The 23,299-nt window shown below is 40.0% G+C and overlaps 1 protein-coding gene and 1 long non-coding RNA gene across 2 annotated transcripts in view; one reads left to right on the forward strand and one right to left on the reverse strand.

Annotated features, from left to right (window-relative positions):
* Positions 1-1,544, forward strand: part of LOC108313434 — a 62,627-nt gene extending 61,083 nt beyond the window's left edge. The window contains exon 4 of the long non-coding RNA XR_001829085.2: positions 701-1,544. This is a non-coding gene — a long non-coding RNA (uncharacterized LOC108313434). The remainder of the gene's footprint in view (positions 1-700) is intronic.
* ADAMTS18 (ADAM metallopeptidase with thrombospondin type 1 motif 18) overlaps positions 1-23,299 on the reverse strand; it is a 162,273-nt gene that overhangs the window by 18,340 nt on the left and 120,634 nt on the right. Inside the window, exons 15-16 of the mRNA XM_017541843.2 lie at positions 22,424-22,668; positions 2,184-2,325 (exon numbers count right to left, since the gene is read on the reverse strand). Of these exons, the coding sequence (XP_017397332.1) occupies positions 2,184-2,325; positions 22,424-22,668 (387 nt within the window). The remainder of the gene's footprint in view (positions 1-2,183; positions 2,326-22,423; positions 22,669-23,299) is intronic.

Genomic DNA, 23,299 nt, shown 5'->3' on the forward strand with positions numbered 1-23,299 from the left:
AAAAAAAAAAAAAAAAAAAAAAAAAAAAAAAAAAAAAGAGTACACGACACATACAAGCAAAGAATAGAACTCACTAAATATGCCTTCAAGCCTAGCAGTCAGGGCTCTGCTTTTGCTTTCTTAGTGGCAATCCACTTCCTTGCTTTCAATGTTCATTTCAAAACTACTTATCAGGGACTTACACTTTTTTTAAATGTGTGAATAATTATATTTTTTAGTTCCCCAAATAGGAATGCTGCCTCCCCTTTGAACTGTGTTTTTTATTTACGTGGCACTTTGTCTTCAAATATAATCTGAGAAAGGATAAAAAGTCACTCCTGCTATAATGATTAGCAGTCAGTTCTGCTCTTTGGGCTGAAGCAGGTTTGCTTTCCGGAGGTACTTACGAAAACCACACCAAGGCGGGGAACAGTGGCTCACACTGGTAATTCCAGTACTTTGGAGGCCAAGGAAGGTGGATCGCTTGAGTCCAGGAGTCTGAGACCAACCTGGGCAACATGGCGAAACCCAGCCACTTGGGTAGGAGGATTGCTTGAGCCCCAGAGGTTGAGGCGGCAGTGGCCCTCATTCTCCCACTGCATTCTAGCCCAGGTGACAGAGTGCAACCCTATCTCAAACAAAAACAAACAAAAATCAGCATTCCTGAAAGTTAATCATTTACTTTAATAGGACTTATTCATCTAAATTCTTTTTCTCCTAGACATGGGACACACCAGGGTCTGTTAATCATGCAAAGGCATTGCTAAGTCTGGGCAGGGAGACAATTCCACAGCTGGCTTCCCCGAATCCTCCTCTTGGCTGGATTTAGTCTCGGAAACTGGAAAGCAAATCAAACTTCTCTTCTTCCCAAGGAACTGTTCTCTCCCTGATATACCAGAAAGCTATTGGAAATGTTCTCAAGGAGCACTGGGTATATGAAAAACTTCATAATGTATGACGAAGTGAAACAGAGCAGAGTGTACAGAGATGTCTATAACATGACTTCAGCAAAGAGGAATAGAAAACGATACTCATGTCATCACTCTGAGTCTGTCAAACACGTTTGCTTACATATGCATAGGGAAAAAAACAAAATGATACAGATCAAAATATTAACATTGTCTATTGCAGATTTAAAAATTGGGGGGTTTTCTTCTTTATAGTTCATTGCCTTTAAAATGTGTATTAGTAGAAAATGTGTTCCCTTTTAATTATTTTATATATGTATACTTAAAAAGTATTTTTTTCATCTTTTGTGAAGTGCATGGGCATCTATAGATAAGGCCTTTCGGATGTAAGAATTTCTTCATTTTCTGTATCTTTGCTCTGTCTCTCATTCTAAGAAGACTTATTACGCTCAGTGGAACGGAAGCAGTAGAAAGGCTCACTGTCACCAGGTGCTCTGAATAACAGGAAACTAGAGACGCACATTCATGCTTTGGTTTCAGGAACTACTTTATGGGCACGTATTCTTCCTCCCAAATGGACAAGTGTGACAATTGTTTAACCCCCAAATATGTGACATTGTTGACATCTAAATAAAATGCCTTCCTTCTGCTCTCTGAGTAGATGGCTGCTGTTGTTCCTTCCTTGCAAGGGTTATGCCTCAGATTTCATCCATTCCTCTAGTGAAAGAGCCTTTGCTGACCTTACCCCTGAGGGGATATCCATGTTTCAGATAGCTGTCTGCAGTTTGCCATGTATGTGTCCTCAGTTGCCTTGACCCTAGCTTTTATAACTTCCAAATGGAAGGCTGTGTGTGTGTGTGTGTGTGTGTGTGTGTGTGTGTTTAATTTTCAGCTTACAGTTTAGTTTCCCCCAATCTTGACTTTTTTATTATAAAAAGTCAATATATATAACATATATGTGTATATGTGTTGTGTGTGTTGAAACAGGCATATAAGCAAATGTATGCTTATATTTGTAAATAAGTAAATATATTTTATATGTTTTCCCCATAAGTTTTAGATGTGTAACGTCTGAGCCTTGGCTATGGTTGATTTGAGCTTTGTGAGAGCTGATTTCTCACCACATGTAGGAGAATCCTTAACTAATGCCCTTATATTTGCTTTCCTGGTCATGGTTCTTATAAAAGACAGTTTTTGGGTGGTTCATTTAAACGGTATTATGTTAAAGAGGCCTGGAGTGAAAGAACCTGTTTTAAGAGAGACAAACTTGGAAGATAGGATTAGAAAATCAGGTACCTCCACCGCAGGAGACTGAGCACTCCGACTGCACGATACTCCAGGCATGAACGTGTCTTTTTGTGGTGGGTGGAGTTCCATTCATGACCTTGGGAAGTGCATACTTCCAAGCTATCCCCGGATTTTTGCCTTGCATCAGAATCTGGACAATGTAAGATAAAAATCAGAGATCAAGATACAGGTCAGACCCTGGAATTCCAGAAATCTTACTGAACCTTTTAAAGATATTTACATGACATTTTGACCTTAACATTGGTATACTTCATTGTTCCCAAGTATGTTTTATGTTGACTTAAAGTTTTCCCATGACACTTACAAATGTGTACCTTCACCTTATCAAAACTGTGATTTAGATAGATGCTAAAGAGCAAAACAAAATTGACATTGGCCATAAGCCCACAATGTACACACACACACACACACACACGTACGTACGTGTATTATAATGAAGGAAGAAAGGTTATATTGTTGGATCTCAACCCTAACTTAAAAATCTAGCATGGTAAACACACATGCCGGTGCCCTACAGATAACAGTTAAAACAGAATCTATGTATATACGTTTTCATGATCTAGCCTAGGTCACAATTTACAAGCTCCCTCCTGGGTGCTCGAGGAAGTTGGAACAAGGGAAGCACTCCAAAACCCACAGAATACCCCACTTAGAGTTGCTATCATCAACTTTAGAATCCAAATGGGTTTCTAATGTGATTTCCATAGAAAAATTTCCCAAAGCAAATTTTTTAACTCTGTACTAGGATGAGCAGGTAAGAAAAAAAAGAGAAACATGTTCAGAATCAGGATTTGGAATATATGCATTAGAATAGACTGAACCTCCACCAAGGCAAAGACTGGGGATAAATCTGATCCTATAAAGTCTGACTACTAAAATGAGAGCAGTCATGTATCAAGCACTTCCCAAGTGCCAAGCTCTCTGCAGGTATTCTTAATGCATCATACAACATTCTTCTAACAACTCTATAGTGGAGCTGCCTATATGTTCATTGGAAAAAAAAAAAAAAAAAACAAACAGAGAAAGAGAACTTGTGCAACATCACACAAGAGACTAGGGAATTAGCTTAAAGCCACAAACCACAATGTGCCTAAACAATGTGATATATCACCTTGTTTTTGATGTAGGAGACATATCTGTCTCCCTTCTTAATGCCCTTTTTTTCTTAACTACTCCTTTTTTTTTTTCTTTTTCAAGTTCAAAGCATGAATATAAATAGCTGGTTCTTTCCCACTCCATGAAGCTTGTGGAAAATTCTTTACCACCAAAACTGGGCATTCATGCCCAAGAGGCAAGGCTGATTGGCAGTTAAAAATAGGAACCTCTGGCTCAATCTCCATCTGGTAGGATCCCACCTTCATTAGAGTTGGGTGGGTGGCAGCTGTTCAAGGCCCTTCATTTTACCAGATCACTCTTTAGGATGCTACAAAATGGTTTCTATTTTGCTATTAGCTTAAATGCCTCCAGGAGTATATGACTGACTCTGAAGATTCCATAGTGTGGACATCACTTTGTTGTGCAACAAAGCAAATTTTGGTGCCTTGCAGAGACAATCAAAATGTTAACATGATCTCCCGCCCCCATCCAAAACAAAATCGATATAAAACACAACAGGTAGTCCCATTACAATGAACAAATGTCCAATTATTATTAATCGCCAATCAAAATCTCAAAATCAGTCTTAAGAGTCCTACAGTTTTGAAGATCTTTGCTATTTTTTTTTTTTTTTTAACTTTCACAGGTAAGTCATACAGCTCTTCTTGGAATCCTGTGTTCAATTTAACACAACATTTCACACATTTTGAATAAACACTATGCTTCCCTATTTCCGTAGTATTTTTGAATAAATACTATGCTTTCCTGCACCATTTCTGTTAGTGTTTTCATCTGATACTACGTAAACATAGAAACTTTACCGTATTATTCATGGTCAAACTAGAATTGTGAGAGCAGTTTTACCTTCAGAAGATGACCTTGATGCTGGTTGATAGCTCAATTTCTTATTCAGTTACAGCAGTATTTCACTTTACTCTTTAAATATATATATTTTTTTTGAGATGGAGTTTCACATTTGTTGTCCAGGCTGGAGTTCAATGGTGCAATCTTGGCTCACTGCAACCTCCACCTCCCAGACTCAAGCGATTCTCCTGCCCCAGCCCCCTGACAGCTAGGATTACAGGCATGCACCACCACTCTCAGCTAATTTTTGTATTTTTAGTAGAGACAGGGTTTCACCATGTTGGCCAGGCTGGTTTTGAACTCCTGACCTCAGGTGATCACCCGCCTTGGCCTCCCAAAGTGCTGGGACTGCAGGCGTAAGCCACCGCACCCGGCCAGCGGTATGTCAAATGTAGCACTTTGGTTTGCTTTTACGCAACAAAAATGCAGAGACTTTGTACCAGAGAAAACTACGCAGTGTACCATATTTACTTGTGTGGCAATACAATACGAGTGCGATGTATAAGAGTTTTGGTGAACTAAGACCCACAAGGCAGAATGGTATTACAATACAATGAGGTAACATCACACACACGTGCATGTCATGGAGGCAAACTTAAATGTAAGTGCGATACAGAAAGAAATTACACTCATCTCTCCTTTCCAGTACCACCCCATTCCTCCCATTCAAACTAGATCCTAATATATTCTGCCACAGGGGAACAGATCCCCAATAAAAACGCAAAGAAAATATAAAAGAACATTAGTTCTTGCATTTTGAGCTTCCGGGACTTACGTTCTGGTGATTCAAAAAGTAGTTTGACAGATTTTCGACACACATTTGAAATATATTCTCCTCACCTTTTAGACAGATTCTAGAGCCTAAGCCATATATGGCATGTGGTTTCACTGCAAAACATTTTCAAATGTTGCTGTGAACAGCAGGATGTGTTTAGGAAAAAAAAAAATGTGTTTAAGAAAAAGACTGTGATGATAAAAGTGTCACCAGCATTAAGCAAAAACAACCAGATGTCAAGCTTCCCCAGTCCTTCACTCAAGCCAACCAGAAAAAATTATCAATGCAACCAGCAAGAAGGGAACTCACACAATCTCCCATTGTCAAACCTGTCTCTGTGTCTGTATCCGTAGCCGTCTTGTCGTCCCTGTCCCCACCCCCCGCCGCATTACTCAGGATGCCCTGACCTGGATCTAAACCCAGGTCGTTTACTACACAATGATTCCACCTCCCCTCATCTCTGCCAAGATGTGACCACCAGAGTTGCCCACATATGGCTACTGAACACTTGAAATGCACTCGTGTGGTCAAACTAAAAAACCTTTCAATTTAAACTTAAATAACCAAGTGTGACTAATGGCTACCACATTGGATGCACAGCTACAGATGACACCCATCTTCCATACCAGATTATCTACTTGGCGTCTCCACTTGGATGTTTAAAAGTATGTCGGTGTCTAACATTTTCCTCTCTCTCCCTGAAAGGCTGCTCTTCCCTCAGCCTTCCCCATCTCATGGAGAATACCCTTCCAGTTTTCAGGCCAAACTAAAAACTCAGAGCCATTCTAGACTTCTCTTTTTCTGACACTCACATTTAATAGGTCAGAAATGGTGTTACTTAAACTTTCACTCTCTCTTATATCTTACCACTTCGTATGTTATTGCTGCCCTGATCTAAGACACCATCATCTCTCATGTGACTTCCACGGTCAAGACAATAAAACAATGACTCTAGGGAGAAGTGATATCCTCCAGTGGAGAAGATGAGGCAGATTCATAGATAAACACAACAAAGTCAGAGTTACTTGGGTTGAAAATCCAGTGCTATAGAACCTGTAAAAGGAAATCAAACGTTTTATAAACTGAGGTGGGACTGGGGGAGGAAACCACATCATCATCTAAAGGAGCTTTGTAGCAATCACTTAGTAACAGATTTTGGTGATGATCACAGCAAAGAAGCCACAAACCAACAGAACTTGAGTTTTTGCCCAGACATAGTGGCTCACTCCTACAATCCTAGCACTTTGGGAAGATGAGGCAAGAGAGTCTTTGGAACTCAGGAGTTCGAGATCAGCCTGACCCCATCTCTAAAAATAATAAGGATAAAAAAAAAGACTAGCTAGGTGTTAGAGTATGTGCCTATAGTCCCAGCTACTTGGGAGGCTGAGGCAGAGGACTGCTTCAGCTCAGGAGTCAGAAGGTACAGTGAGAGACAGTCATACCACTGCACTCCAGCCTGGGCCATAGAGTGAGACACCGTCTCAAAAACAAAAACAAAACAAAAGCCTTCCATTTCCTTTGAAGATTTCTATTCCCCCTCTGAAAAGGACAAACTGTTACACGGTGTTTCCCACATCCCTTTTTCTATACTTGAAATGAGGATCCTTAGCAAAGTAAAATTCTTGAACTAAAGGGAAGACCAGCACTGATCTATTAAACAGCAATAAGGGAGCAATCCATTTCATAGTATCATGGTAACATGAAACTCAGGTATCTGGCCAAAACGAGAAGAGAAATAACTGACACAATTTACCGTAATCGTTCTTAGAAATGTGCAGCTTTAAATTACTAACTCATAAAATACACAGTCGCTAGCTGTATGCCTGTGTTTGTGTGTTATAGATACAGTTTTATGGCCAGTAGCATATAGAGCAAACTGTTTATAGTTTATTTGCTTAACATATTAATGCATTCAATGAATACATAAATGAAGACCTCTCGACTTTACAAAATCAAACGATTTAAGGCTTGCCTTTAATGTCTGTGTATAATCATGTAGACTGAAAGACAATATTTGTATAAACCCGCAAAAAGCTGATGTAAGAATTTACTTAACATCAGCTCATAAAGGCCTTGCAAAGGAAGTAAAAACTTAAACAAATAAGTACCAAGATCAAATATATAAAAGATATGTATGTGCCAATTGTAATATATTATTTGCTTCTCAATAACTAAGATGCTTTTTGCCCCCGTCTTTATCCTGTATTGAGAAGAGCAGTGACCACAAGTATCCTAGAAACCCTCTTATCGCTTACTCTTTGATGCCTGCAAATACTTAAACCTTTGGAGATTATTGTCCACCTGGCTCATAGAATCTCTGTGGGTTTTTCTTTCACTCTGTTCTTAAAAATATACCAGAATTTTGTTAAATCCACCCTCAAAAATTGCTACATAATTTATAAAGCCCAGTGCAAAGTGACAATTCAAGACTCATTGATTGAAAAAATTAAGTATTTCAAGACAGTAATGGTGAAGCATTAAACCACAGGGCCCTTCCAAGCATGAGGTCCTCTGCAGTTGGGCAGGTCCCAGGCCTATGAAGTTAGCCCTGCCTAACTCAGTCCAGTTTTCTCACCTGGATCAGTTTTAAGACACAATTTAAACTTTTTCCAATTCTAAATGACCCTGCAATCTAACCATGATTTCTCTCTCGATTCACGGTTGGCGAATACAGTCCCCGATTTGGTGGCCTGGATTATATCTAAGCACATGCTTTAGTGTGTCCATCACCATCAACTAAACCACAGACAGCCTCTCCCACTGATGTGGGGAGGCAGGACAACCTCAGAGAGATGTGCATACAACCACCTAGCTAAGATGCTAACTTCGTCGGTGAATGCCAAGGAACACGTCTTGGTAATATGTCACTTGAAAGTGATCATTCCCATTGCTCACATTTATTGTAAAACATTTTCAGTGACCATGTCAAGAGGAGTCCATTGCTTTTCTCAGCATTCCTGGAGAACACAAACACCCTCAAGGCACAGAAGCACCGCGTCTGTCCCGTAATGGCACTGCATCACAGTAACACCATTGCTTACAACGCCATGCCGCATGTCGGAGTGTATCGCCAAGTTGTTAAAGGCACAAATTTGGAAAGACCGCCAGTGATTCAGTCTACTTAATTGGAGTAAGTCCAGAGAGTTTCCCAGCCAACTGGCATTGAGTCTCTAATTCACAGCTGGCAAGCAACCTCCTTAAATGCTTCCAGGTCCTCTGTAGAGCTGTTTAATGTCTACCTTTAACACACAAACCACCTGACTTCAGACTCAACACTCAGCAGCTCTGACCGCAGGGTGCAGAGTTATAAAATTTACAGCTTCTTAAGTTGGAAAACCACAGACAGGGGCTGGAATCTACCAACCACTCTCCGAAGGAAGGGGATGCAGTATCTGTTTAGGGCACATCAAATTAAAACAAAGCGTATCTTCAGTAATCATGGGTACATTCTTTTCTTTTTTTTTTTGCCCTAAATTTTTAAGGTTAAACCTATTTTTAAAATTCCCTCTATCAGCTTTGTATTTGTTTCATTCAGGCCTCTTTTGTTTGTTTGTTCTTTTCTTCAAGAAGTTGTCCTCGTTTTGCCATGAAACTTATGGATCAATTTTAAAGACTAGCTTTTTATTTAATGCATGCTACGAAACTCAATTTTTATCCTCAATAATGTATCTGATTGCCTTAAATATAACAATAACAATGCCTATTAAATGCTGATTGTGTGCCAGGCAAAGCAATGTACATGCATTATCTCATTTAAAATTGATAATGACATTAGGAAGAAGTCACTATTAATTGCAATAGTGAAGAGAAATAGACCATTTCTCAAAGTCACATAGCTAATAAGACACAGCAATGGGACTCAAGTCTCTGATCTTGTTTAACCCAAAAACCTTACATCTTCACTCTCACAACATTGCCTCTTGAGCTTTGAAACTACCAAGCCCAGGATTCTAATTTAAAATTTTTAAAACTGTGTTAACTCAACAGTTAATACAGCTTTCAACAAAGCCAACACTGGGCCTCCCTAGCACGCTGCGACATTTACTTTGTGACACTGGGTTTGAACCTAAGAATTTTATTTCTTGAACATACTAGCATCTAATTTAAGTATACTTGATCTCCTCAATCCATGTTTTCTTGGATTGATTTAAAGGTTTTATTTAATCATTGTTTTCACAAGTGAAATATAACAGACTTTACTGGTTGGCCCTTTCTTGATAAAGCTCAAATTACACCTTACATTCTATGTCTCACGGAAGGAATGGCTTTGTGGTGTGGATTCATGTTTTTGTAAGCTCATGTGATTTTTGGAAACTTTTGTGATATAAAAATTCAGCCAGTTTTCTTTGACTTCTTATTTGCTTCAAAGCTTGAAGAACATGACCAGGTATCATCATTGCTCTTGTGTGTGAGTGACTGGATTTGACAAGAGACAGTAATACAAAGACCCTGATTGGGGATTTGGAAAGGCATCTGTTGGGCAGCTTCAAAGGTGTGGGCTGACACATTGAACCTTGACTACAGTTCTAATTCAACTCATCAACATTCCTCAGGGTGTAGTGAAGAGAAATAAATAGTGTTCTCTAACCCGTCACAAAAGTATTTGCCATGAATTAACTGGAGGCTCCCACTTCAAATAGCAAATGGCAATCTTGAGACAAATGACGTGCCATCACAAAAGTACTCTGGATTGTTCTCTGGAGCCTGACTTTTCTATCATCTGTTCTGAATTAATTCTCCATTACTTCTCTGCTTCTTCTGTGTCTTGTGTCTTCACTCAATCCATGCTACTTGGCTGATCTCCTTTCCCTCACACTGATTGTATCTTGAGGCACTTCCTTACTCATTTCAACCCCTTTACCTTGGGAAGAATTCAGCAGGCAGGGTCACAAAGGGGCTGGATGACAAGGTAATACTTCGTCAGTGGTGCTCACACTGTCATCTCATTGATCAATGTGCCTGTCCACCTGGTCCCCACCATCCCATCATCTCCTTTTGCCAAAGAGTGGAGGAAGTTGTTTATTATAGTAATTTTCTTTAGATGGCTCTTCCTGCCTTGAAACTAGCCTGTGGTTAACCTATTTCTCACTGTCATGAGAAAGGCTGCTGCAGTTTTCAGCTTCAGGATTCTCCCTCATTATACTACAAATGGGCTTTCAAAGAGTCACACACACTCTTCTGCTTAACATAGAGAAAAAAATTCCTAACATAAAGGAGAGCTTTTCTATTTTTTTAAAACTTTTTAAAAAAGGAATGCTGTAAAAACACAGGTGGTCATATTTCAGTCACAGAATAGCAACCTGTATTATCATGTCATACTGAATCACTCTGTTTATCAGACATGGATGAAGTTACTTTATAATGAAACACTCATGATGAATTTCCTCACCTCCACTCCAACTGCATGACAGTTTGATAGAGAATGTGACCCATTCATTATTGTGTGTGTATATCTGTGAGAGAGACACAGACAAAGAGACAGAGGAAGACTGAAATGGGGGAAAGGAATAGGAGAGAAAGGAGGGGCATGAGCTAGTGAGATACCTCATCTCTAGTCACCTCTAGAGAATGTGTCATCTCTAAGTGGACACCTTAGCTAATCATGAAAAAAATTTTTTTTGTGTACGTTTTAATCCTTATTGCAAAGGTCTCCTAAAATTGTGTATTAAACAAGCCTTTCCATATTTCTTAAACAAAGCACAAAGTCAGAGACCTTAAATTACCTACATCTAAACCTCAAAATGGAAATTGTTTTCACCCATACTCAAAAAGCCCAGCATATATATGTCTACTTCAGAATTGTTTTTCAGCAAAGCCTTATGTAAAGTTTAACTCTGATCTTCAGTTTTCACAATTCTATGACTTGAAAATTTAATTCCTTACAACATGCACATAATGTAGACACTCAGAGATGGAGAATTAAAATAGGTTTAGTTTTTCTCAGTATTCTCAAACCCAATAAAATAAACATAATGCAGTCACTGATATGTAATATCCTAGACACTATTAAAATAAAAGCTAACATCTCAATCTTCTGAATGACTAACAAGTACACTAGTTCAACGAGAGCTTCCTTAGTCTTTATGCCAGACTTATGTTGTAGAAAAGGTGAAATATCTAGAAATTATCTAGTTTTATATTAACTATATCCATAGTGATCTCAGAAACTATGGGATTGCCAAATCAGCATTTATTTTTATGTTAACATGTGCATCTGCCTGGCAAATGCTTTTTGTGGGAAATACAGAACAACAATACATGGTCAAGAAAATTCCCTCCTTTTCTCCAAGTCACTTATATGCATATATGTGTATGTATTTCAAGATTACAAACTTGATTGATTTAAATAATGCCCAAGAAATTTAAGTCCAAAGACAATCATACAAATCCTTGATGACCCTTAGGTATTTCCCTTGGCCCCCAAGGAAATCAATGGGGCCAACACTGTATAAATTGACGTCCACCTGTTGCAAATGTTAAAACCATCTAGAGCCAAGGATTCAAGGAAAATGGATGTCTGTAATACAGACAGCATTTTAAAACTGGACTGCATGTGACTTACTGATACAAGTGAAGGTCTGGTTTCTATTTAGCTTAAATTTTGAGCTTCCCATGAAGACAGTCTTAAAGTTTTGACATATAAAAATAATCAGAAGCAGAAGACACTTTTATTTGGCATCAGACCATGCACTTCTTTTTTGGGGTTAAGTGACAGCAGTCAATTATTCCCAGGATTGCAATATCCTGCCTTGTACTAGAAAGCATCAAGAAATAAGTGGAATGATTGGCAAACTCACCGCCCTGAAAGGGTGCATTGCTACTCATCTAGACTGAGGTAAATCCACTGTGAACTAACTGGTCAGTGACTTCCTAGGTGTAAGTTATTCACACTTTGGGAAACAAGTATTTTAGGAAGCATACTGACTACTCAAATGATTTTAGGATATCAAATTTCATTACTTTAAAAGCTATTCACTGTACTTAACTTTAAACCATATAGTTGTCAAGACCTGTCTCAAGAGATGATCAAATACAGTGGGTTTTAAAATGTCTATTATAGAAGCCTAGGGATCTTCAGGGGACTTCAGGGCTGAAATGGCGTAAGGACAGGCTGGCTTCTGGTCCCTTCATTCCTGGCTTGAGTGAAAGAAGGACTCCTTTTATTTTACTTTTGCCTCCATGTAAGATTTTTCCATTTTAAGGAAGACTGCGCTTTTTAAATGGATGAATGAATTTTATCATTGGATGTTGTTCAGTCAATACATTTTCTTAAACATTCCATGATGTTCTAGATACTGTGCCAATTGTGGAAGCTACAAGGATAACCAAGTCAGTGTTTGATCACATAGGGTTTGCGAGTGCTGTAAAAGTACTTCGGGACAGTGCCACAGGACATAGGGGAAGAGTAGTTCAGCCTGGGGAAATCATTTCTGAAATGTGGAAAATGGGACCCTGATCATTGAAGTGATTTTTCCAAAGTCACATAGTTTGTAGCAGAGCAACCCGTATTCCAGCTATTTATGCAGATGCTCCTTGTCTAACTCATGTTGCTTCCTGAAAGAACGGAACCCTTGTACCAAAGCTTGTTTGTTTACATTGTTTAAAGACCTAAGGCCATAAAGTTTTGGTGACATGATTTATATCTTTTTTTTGGGACAGCGTCTCTGTTGCCCAGGCTGGAGTACAGTGGCACAATCAGTTTACTGCAGTCTCAACCTCCCGGGTTCAAGGGGTCCTCCCTCCTCAGCCTCCCAAATACCTGGGACTATAGGCATGCACTACCACTCCCAGATAATTTTTGTATTTTCATGGATGGGGTTTTGTCATGTTTCCCAAGCGGGTCTCAAACTCCTCTGCTCAAGCAGTCCACCTCCCTTAGCCTCCCAAAGTGCTAGAATTAAAAGTCTAAGCCACAGCACCACGCCTGATTTATGTCTTAATCATCTGTACATCTCCAATATCTAACACAGGGCTGGGCACTAAATGATTAATTTTTTTTTTTTTTTTCCTGAGATGCAGTCTCTCTCTGTCATCCTGGCTGGAGTGCAGTGATGTCATCTCAGCTCACTGCAACCTCCGCCTTCCAGGTTCAAGCAATTCTCCTGCCTCAGACTCCCGAGTAGCTGGGACTACAGGTGCCTGCCACCATGCCTGGCTAATTTTTGCATTTTAGTGGAGACGGGGTTTCACCATATTTGCCAAGCTGGTCTTGAACCCCTAACCTTGTGATCTGCCTGCCACAGCCTCCTAAAGTGCTGGGATTACAGGTGTGAGTCACTGTGCCCAACCTTGTTTAATTTTTTAAATCAGACAGTGAGAAGAGATGAACAGAAGAAAACTGTTTTGACAATAATTACCTGTATCCATACACGAGAAGGTAGTTGAAAATGAAATTTAGCTAAGATATGGAGAGAATATGATGTCATACATATGAAAGAGAAAAAAAGAGGAACGTTACTCTCACAGTGCCATCCTCATGTGTTTTGGGAAGCATAGACTCTTGAATTTTACATCATCATGAGGACTTAGTGAATATGCAATAATTTTAGGTGGCCAAAAGAGACAGTGCTTTCATTCACAGACTTATTCTTTCTGTGGACGGAACAGCATTTTTCATTTTAGTAGGTTCCCATACTGATTTGAGCATTTCACAAGATTAAAAGTAGATTTAACATTTTTATATTGGAATAAATATATATTTGGCTCCAGAAGTATTCATTTTGGTTCAATTCATAGTTGTTGTATGGAAAGGTACATGAACTTTATGTAACTTTCTTTAAACAATACAGTCATAGATCACTTGGATATCAACATACAGTCCAATTTTGGGAAAATATAATTTATTACTTATTATAATTTTGTGTGTTTATAATATCTGTGTTCCATCCATTTTGGAGAGATATAAGCATGTGATAAAAAGTGACCAGCAATTTGATGATGTTCTCTAGAGAACAATAAAGTGTAATTTAAATACTAAAGGCATTAACCCAAATTATTTTAACGGATATCATAGATAAAATACTAGGTTACTGGAGGGTTTTTTTTTTTTTTCTAGCTTAGAACATATTTGCAACTTTTGAATGAAACCATAACTCCTTTAAAAATACAAGCAAGGCATGTCCAATTAATCATACAAGTTTCCATCGAGATTGTTTTTAGATAGGTCAAATTCCTCGGACATTAATTTAAACTTTCCTCAAATCTATTAGTAGAATGAATACATAAAGAAAGGTTTTGGAAAACAACAGCCAAGCAAATATGACCTTACTCCACTGTGGTGAAACTCTAATTTTGTATTACTAGAGATACTGCTATAGTTCTTATTCTTTTATGCAGTAGTAAAGAGCATATCCAATTGGACTGGAGGAAGACTGTTTTTATTATTTTATTTAGATCAGCATTTCTCCTTATATCTTATTTTTGTCATTGTCATTCAACATGCAATCTGTATTATTTACAAAGAGATAGACTGATGAACCAGACCAATTTTAGAAAACTCTATCGCCAATGGAGGCCAATCTTCCATTCCTCCAAAATAACTTTTTTTTTTTTTTTTTTTGAGACAGAGTTTTGTTCTTGTTACCCACACTAGAGTGCAATGGCGCAGTCTCAGCTCACTACAACCTCCGCCTGCCAGGTTCAAGCAATTCTCCCTGCCTCAGCCTCCCAGGTAGCTGGGACTACAGGCTCCTGGCACCACACCTGACTAATTTTTGTATTTTCAGTAGAGCTGGGGTTTCGCCATGTTGGCCAGGCTGGTCTTGAACTCCTGACCTCAGGTGATCCACCCACCTTGGCCTCCCAAAGTGCTGGGATTGCAGGTGTGAGCCACTGTGCCGGGCTGTCTCAAAAATAACTTCTATCAGGGAACATCTTACACTCGGTGAAAAATTTAAAAGTTTTGTTTTTGTCAGGGCTAAATCATGTAGATGAATGACATTTGGAGCTGTGCACAGATGAAACAAAGCCCATGTAAAATGGCTCAGCTCAAAGCTCGTCTAATGGTCAGTGACAATATGTCAATGGCCTGGCTAATCTGATCAACAGACAACAACAGGAGATTTCAGAGTTTAAAGGTGAAAGTGAGAAAGAACTCCGTCTCTCCGTTTTGCACTTAACATCATTTCTGGTCTCATTCTTTGTGGTGGTTTTCCTGCAGACAGTATATAAGTTTAATACAAAGCTTAAACTACAAACAGAATTGTGAAAGACTGCTGGAACGGTTCTGTGTTTATGAACAAAACTGGAGAGAGAAACAACAGAAAAAATGGTTGCTTGTCATGAAGCGGTAAAAAATAGATTTCTCATCAGGAGTGGTTTGCACTTTGTTCTGACTGACCATGGTAGAGACTGTGAGAGGCTTGCAGCCCTGCTTCCCCATTCAGCTTCACTTTCAGTCACAGAACTTTGTGTACATTTGCTTCAAAATGGGTCGAAGCCCTCTTGCAAAATTAATAAAGCCTTGCTGCTCTAAAATTGATACCTTCAAGCTGAAAAAGCCTCTCGAAAGAAAAAAGCAGCTGCTCAGATACTTGGTAGAAAAAGACATAGAGAACACACTGTATCTAAAAAATGACTAAAAAATCCAGAAATCTTTAAGAGAGTTCAATTTCTATGGCTTAGGTTTAATTGAAGCATAATATCAGGGCTGGATTCATTGTGGAGCTCCAAATATCCTGGCCATGGTCCATTTTGTGATTGGGAATTGCTAGTCTCTTCCTCTAAAATAAAAATATTGAGAGGGTTGGAAGAACATTTCCAAATGACAGCTTCTCTCAATGACGTGGTATGAGATCTTTGAGGGATGTCCATCAAACAGATGGAAGTGATGGAATTAGGTATCTCCAGTTAGGAAGATGATGGGAGTTAACACATGATCGAGGTTGCAAACTCAAATGTCTCCTAGGACTAGAGCTTTTCTTAAGAGATTCAAAAATTCAGATTTGAGTAAGAAATCACCTGATATTAAATAATTAATCTATTTTGTCCATTTTAATGCTATGCATGGCCGGGTGCAGTGCATGCCTGTAATCCCAGCACTTGAGGAGGCCAAGGCAGGTGGATCACTTGAGGTCAGGTGTTCAAGACCACACTAACCAACATGGTGAAACTCCATCTCTACTAAAAAAACAAATGCAAAATCAGCCAGGCGTGGTGGCGCACACCTGTAATCCCAGCAACCTGGGAGGCTAAGGCTGGAGAATCGCTTGAACCCAAGAGGTGGAGGTTGCAGTGAGCCAAGATCATGCCATTGCACTCCAGCCTGGGCAACAAGAGCACAATCATCTCAAAAAAAAAATGTATATATATATATATATATATATATATATACACACACACACACACACACACACACACACACACACACACACAAAATGTGGGCCCAGGGCTGAACCTGACTCGTGATCACCAGTTTGCTAAAAATGGCTTCAAGTGTGTGTGTGTGTGTGTGTGTGTGTGTGTGTGTGTGTGTGTGTGTGTGTTATATGTGACACACTCAGAAGATAAATAACAGCAGTAGTAACAAACACTATGGGCTAATTACTTTGTAGGCACTTATCTTCAATTATCCCTATAATAGCCCTAATAGTTAGCTAGTATACTTTGCTCATTTTACAAATATAGACACTAAGTAACACAGAGATTAACTTGCCCAAGTTATATAGCTAGTTAAGAGTCTGTAATCTTAGCCATTCTATGTGTAGAACATCTTAGATTTTAAGGTTATGTGTTTCATTTATTTATTTATATTTTATTGCATTTTAGGTTTTGGGGTACATGTGAAGAACATGCAAGATTGTTGCATAGGTACATACATGGCAATATGGTTTGCTGCCTTCATCCCCATCACCTATATCTGGCATTTCTCCCCAACTCCCCACTCCCCGCTGTCCCTCCCCTAGTCCCCCAACATAGACCACAGTGTGTGATGCTCCCCTCCCTGTGTCCATGTGTTCTCATTTTTCAACACCCCCCTTATGTGTTTTATTTTTAATTGTCTTCTACTCTTCTTCCTTAGCAAAGATTTAAGGCTACTGCTACTTAATCATTACTCTTGGAGATTAATACTTCATTTTATACCACCACAGCCTTAAAAAACGTATTTCTCTATCATCTACTAATAGTCCTTGGACATTGTGGAAAATGCTATGCTTTTGAAATCTGAATAATAGATCGCACAGTCTTAAAACTGTGAAACTGACACTTAGTGGGTTTCTCTGGTTGCCTCCACAGCGGGTCTCAAATGTCATCAAACAAATAAAGGTGCAAAGCCTACTCTAAACTGAATTTGCATAGCTCTTCTGTATGAGATCCAGATAGATTTTAAATACCTAAAATCTGGATTGACACCTATATGGCTGGAGCAACAGCAGGAAGAGCAGCTAGGACGCCATCCCAATTGCCTGAACGAGGGCATCTCCACTCTCATGTCTGTGGGGGTGCAGGTGCAGGGTAAAAGTACATGACAAGATGGCAGCGTGGTGAGAGATGTGCATCTACATACAAATTCCACCGCATCTGGAATGATCCTATGTCCAGGCACAAGCACACCTCTCCATCACAGTTGCATGCTCCTGTTTATTGCTGGTGTCAACCAAGATTCAACAGTTTCTTCACAAGGCATATTCTGGATATTACAATTACTTGGCTACTCCCAAGAGGAAGCTTATCACAGAAAACATGGATCCAAGTGCCCTGCTCAGTTAACGAATGATATACTACTAGACTACTTCAGGTATTTTTAGGAACTGATTCAGATATTCATTCCAAGGCTTTTTATGCATTTTAAACACAAACTCAACTGCCTATTTGACAGCTACTCTTGAATATCTGAGATACGTGGCAAATACATGGTGGCTAAAATGGAATTTTCCCCTGTCCCTAAACCTGTTTCCAGTCACCCTCAAGACAATGACAGTGGTAAAACCACCTCCAGATGCTCAGGGAAGAAACCTGAGACTCTCACACATCCTTCTGCCTCAGAGTTCGTATCTCATACATGTTCATATCTTACACAGCTCTATTAACCTTTCTAGCTTCCGATTCTCCATCCATAACACAATGCAAACAGATCCGCCTCCTTCCACCACCTGTTTCAGCATCTATCACTCCCTACCGGGAATTCTAGAACCATTTTCCTCTTTTCCCAGTTTACTTCTTGCCTCTCAATAGCTTATTTACATGGCAGCCTGGTTGAATTTTTTGTTTTTCTTTTTTGAGACAGAGTCTCACTCTGGTACCAGGCTGGAGTGCAGTGGCACAATCTCGGCTCACTGCAACCTCCACCTCTTGGGTTCAATTATTCTCCTGCCTCAGCTTCCCAAGTAGCTGGGACTACAGGTACATACCACCACACCCAGGTAATTTTTCTATTTTTTAGTAGAGACGGGGTTTCACCATGTTGGTCAGGATGTTCCAAACCACATTCTCTCTTGACATCCTGATGTTGTTCCTAGGATGAAATCCAGTCTCCTTAACATGGTTTATTTTATCTGTGGGCCACTCCACTGACAATACCCATCTCACACCTCAATACTTTTTCTCACTACACTATAGCTAGATTCATCTATTTTTTGGTTCTTCTAATTTATTAAGTTGATTCTCCACATGGAGTTTTATTTTATTTTTTTATTCGGAGACAAAGTCTTGCTTTGTCACCCAGACTGGAGTGCAGTGGTGCAATCTCAGCTTATTGCAACTTCCGCTTCCCAGGCTCAAGTGATTCTCCTGCCTCAGCTTCCCAAGTAGCTGAAACTACAGGCGTGTGCCACCATGCCCAGCTAATTTTTGTGTTTTTTTAGTAGAGACAGAGTTTCGCCATGTTGAACAAGCTGGTCTCAAACTCCTGGCCTCAAGTAATCCACCCACCTCAGCATCCCAAAGTGCTGGTATTACAGGCGTGAGCCACCATGCCTGGCCCACATGCAGTTTTAAATTGCTGCTTCCTCTGCCTGAATTTCCTCTACTCTTTACCTGGCTATTTCTTCTCATCCTTCAAGTTTCACCTGACATGGTCATTCTCAAATAATTCCTCACCAACTCTCTAATCCAAATAGTTTCCCTCTGTTTTTTTTTCTTATAGTTATTTTCTCCCAAAAAACCTACAACAGTCTGTAAATCTGCCTGTGTTTATGTATTCATCAGTGTAATGCTGTATTGTACCCTCTAACACTCTAAGTTTCATTACAGCAGGAGGATTTTCTTTTCTGTTGTATCCACTACTATATACCCAGTTTACTGTCAATGTGACACACGACAGCATGTGACACACTCAGTGCATGTGACACAGAAGAAAACAGTGATTTCCTTTGTTTGAGACAGTCTCACTCACTCTGTTGCCCAGGCTGGAGTGCAGTGGCACAATCTCAGCTCACTGCAACCTCTGCCTCCCAGGTTCAAGCAATTCTCATGCCTCAGCCTCCCAACTAGCTGGGGTTATAGGCATGCGCTAGCATGCGCAGCTAATGTTTGTATTTTTAGTAGAGACAGCGTTTGACCATGTTGGCCAGGCTGGTCTCAAACTCCTGTCCTCAAGTGATCCTACCTGCCTTGGATGATTTCTTAATGTGTGGACAAGTTCACCATTCTGCCTTCTGAAGTTCTAGCAAATCTAAGAATACGTTAGGGAGACTTCAAGATGTCATCTAATTTCCCCCACCACAACTCAACGCACATGGAATACACACTCCCACATACCAGGTACGACAAATTCATTTCTATTGTTTCCCCACGAACCACCGTGAGCTGCAAAAGGTCATTACCAACATCCTTGTAGCATGGTATTTTTTCAGACAATTCTGCAGTCCCACTGTGCATGGAACTGAGAAAGATAATAAATTGAGCGCTTCAGTTTAGACAGAAGTAACTGCTTCTGAAAAACTGCCTTATTAATCAAATATCTGACCAAAATACCCTGAAATGATTGAGAACACAGCATGCTGTCAGTCCAGAAAATAAGCACTATATCCCTTTCCTCAGCACCAAGAACACAGTAAGTGCAAATAGTCTTACATGAATTAATATACATAAGACAGAGGACAATTAATTTCAAGTAAAAGTAATCAGACAAGTTTATGATCACAATCTTCTTAATAGTCAGTTTTCCAATCAACCCTGCAGTTGTCACAGATCTATGTCAGTGTCGGTCAAAATACATGGATATGTTCTCAGTGCTTTATGAATTTAAATCTTAACGACAGGTGTTTCCAAACAGCAAACTATCTATTCCCCACCGCTTACAGGCTTTGTACCTCTGACAGAGGCAACCACAGCAGTTTCACATTGACAAAAACCCTATGATGACAAGTAGCTGAGCCTTGCCAGTTTTAGAGGTATATTAAGATGATAATGGTGTGGCCAAGTGAATCAGAAAGACTTAGGTTCAAATCTCAGTCCTACCACTTACATGTAACACAATCTCTTTAAGGCTCGGTTTCCTCATCTGTATAATAGGGATTAAGTAACAATACCTACTTCCTCAGGTGGTTGTGGGCATTCAAGAAATGAATGCATGAAACTGATCACAGAATGCCTGAACCTACTCTATTATAGTCTTAAGAATAATGATAATAATAACAGTTGCATTAATCTTACGTTTTCTTTATTGGAGAAGAGAACAGTAATGTGAGTGTTACATAGATATCATAACTCCTGGGTGGAAAAGATTTTGACTCTAGTTCAGCTCTGGTTTTTTCCTAGCTGTATAAGATAGGCAAGTCTTTTAATCTTTTTTCACACTTGATTCCTTATTTGTCTGGCAAGTTAGTGAAGTACATTTTCTACCTCAATTTTGCATGTAAGAAACTGAAGCATAAAATAACTCATAAGAGTACCTGGATATGCAAGTGTTCAGCGAGTAACAGTATCTCTTTTTTTTTTTTTTTTTTGAGACGGAGTCTTTCTCTGTCACCAGGCTGGAGTGCAGTGGCTCAATCTTGCCTCACTGCAACCTCCACCTCCCAGGTTCAAACGATTCTCCCGCCTCAGCCTCCTGAGTAGCTGGGACCACAGGTGTGCACCACCACATCCAGCTAATTTTTGTATTTTTGGTAGAAACAGGGTTTCCTCATGTTGACCAGGCTGGTCTCAATCTCTTGACCTCATGATCCACCCGCCTTGGCTTCCCAAAGTGCTGGGATTACAGGAGTGAGCCACTGCATCCGGGCAATAGTATCATTTCTATACAAACGGAAACAAATCATTTGCCTGTAAGAGCCAACCGTCAGTCCCATTTTACAAATGAAGGAAAAGCACCCAGCCACAGGATGAGGACTAAAGAAAATGTTGCTGGCCGGGCGCGGTGGCTCACGCCTGTAATCCCAGCACTTTGGGAGGCTGAGGCGGGTGGATCACGAGGTCAAGAGCTCGAGACCATCCTGGTCAACATGGTGAAACCCCGTCTCTACTAAAAATACAAAAAAAAAATTAGCTGGGCATCGTGGCGCGTGCCTGTAATCCCAGCTACTCAGGAGGTTGAGGCAGGAGAATTGCCTGAACCCAGGAGGCGGAGGTTGCGGTGAGCCGAGATTGCGCCATTGCACTCCAGCCTGGGTAACAAGAGCGAAAGTCCGACTCCAAAAAAAACAAAAAGAAAAGAAAAGAAAAGAAAATGTTGCTATGATAACAGCATTGCAGAGTCATTTCCACGTATGTTGTTTCTTTTGATTATAATTTTTATTCCCTTTCTCTCTTTTTTTTTTTTTTTCTTATCTATGGGGAAGGCACAACCTACAAAATCATGATAGCGTAGTACAGCCAAACCCTGCTGACACCTAAGCATTTTCTCCACTATTAATCCTTTCTCCTAGGCCAGTTGACTTATGTTATAAATAGCTACAATGGAGTATTCAAATGGCAGACATAGACAGACCGGAATAATATAAAAAGTACTCACTCCTGCTACGTTCTTTGTTGTTCTTGAAAGCCAAGCATATTGGTCAAAGGTTGGCCTCTAAATGTGAAAATCAACTCATTCTCTTGGAGGCCATTTGGGTTCCTATTCTCTTCCACAAAATGGCACCACTGTCTTCTCCCCTTTACACTTTGAAATTTAGCCTATTAGGAAACACCTTTTTTTAGTCGCTGTTTGTTCTGAGATACAATCTTGCTCTGTTGCTCAGGCTGAAGTGCAGTGATGCGATCTCAGCTCACTGCAACTTCCACCTCCTGGGTTCAAGTGATTCTCCTGCCTCAGCTCATAGCAATAGCTGGGATTACAGGCAGATGCCACCACGCCCAGCTAATTTTTGTATTTTTAGTAGAGATGAGGTATTGCCATGTTGGCCAGGCTGGTCTCGAACTGAACTCCTGACCTCAAGTGATCTGCCTGCCTCGGCCTCCCAAAGTGCTGGGATTGCAGGCATAAGCCACCATGCCTGGCCAGGAAACACCTCTGAACTAGAAGGACTTCAGTCCTTTAAGTGGTCTCAAATTGAAGTCATCGCTGCAAATATAGCAAGAAGCAATGGGAACTGAATTAACAGAAGGAGCTTACCTCAAAGACCAGTGTCTCATTTGTAGGCCCTGGTGCATACAAACGTTCCGGGCGGTTGAAGGAGCGCTGGTATTCGAACGTGGTCCCGGCGAAGGGGAACTCCCCCGGCCAGTCAATGCTCCAGCCCCCTGTGAGGTAATACTTTTGACTGAGGCTTCGAACTGCGAGGTAACTGGAGGACATCTGCAGCTCCTGGATTTCGATGCTTCGGGCCCCAGCTGGAATGATGACCACTGGATAATATTCTAAACCGAAAGAAGAGAACATTTCTGAATTCTGCCCTGTGCACTGGAGAAAGGGGACTAGAAATGGCCCCTGACATTTAGTGTTCATTTTTATAGAGTGAGGTTTTTGAATAATTAACTAAATTCATTCTTACTCTATCAAGTAAACGTGATTATTTCATTTTCAAAATAGTAAGAACACTAGAGAGAAAATGTATGTGGCTTTCCTAAAGCCTTCCAAGCATGTTTTCTGTGGACAAGAAACACACTCTTCTCCATCCCAGACCAACAAAGGCCACAATCACAACATTCAAGAAGACTTAAAAAAAAATCTTCCTAAGACCAAAGTGGGTGAGTCACCGGAGGTCAGAAGTTTGAGACCAGCCTGGCCAACATGGTGAAACCCCATCTCTACTAAAAATACAAAAATTAGCCAGGTGTGGTGGCAGGTGCCTATAATCCCAGCTACCGCATATGCTGAGTCGGGAGAATTGCTTGAACATGGGAAGCGGAGGTTGCAGTGAGCTGTGATCATACCACTGCACTTCAGCCTGGGTGACAGAGTGAGACTCTGTCTCAAAAAAAAAAAAAAAAAAAAAAAAAAAATGCAAAGTCATTTCCACGTATTTTGTTTCTTTTTATTATAATTTTT

This window comes from Cebus imitator, unplaced genomic scaffold (genome assembly GCF_001604975.1).
Source record: "Cebus imitator isolate Cc_AM_T3 unplaced genomic scaffold, Cebus_imitator-1.0 Scaffold137, whole genome shotgun sequence".
In the NCBI taxonomy this organism is placed as follows: domain Eukaryota; kingdom Metazoa; phylum Chordata; class Mammalia; order Primates; family Cebidae; genus Cebus; species Cebus imitator.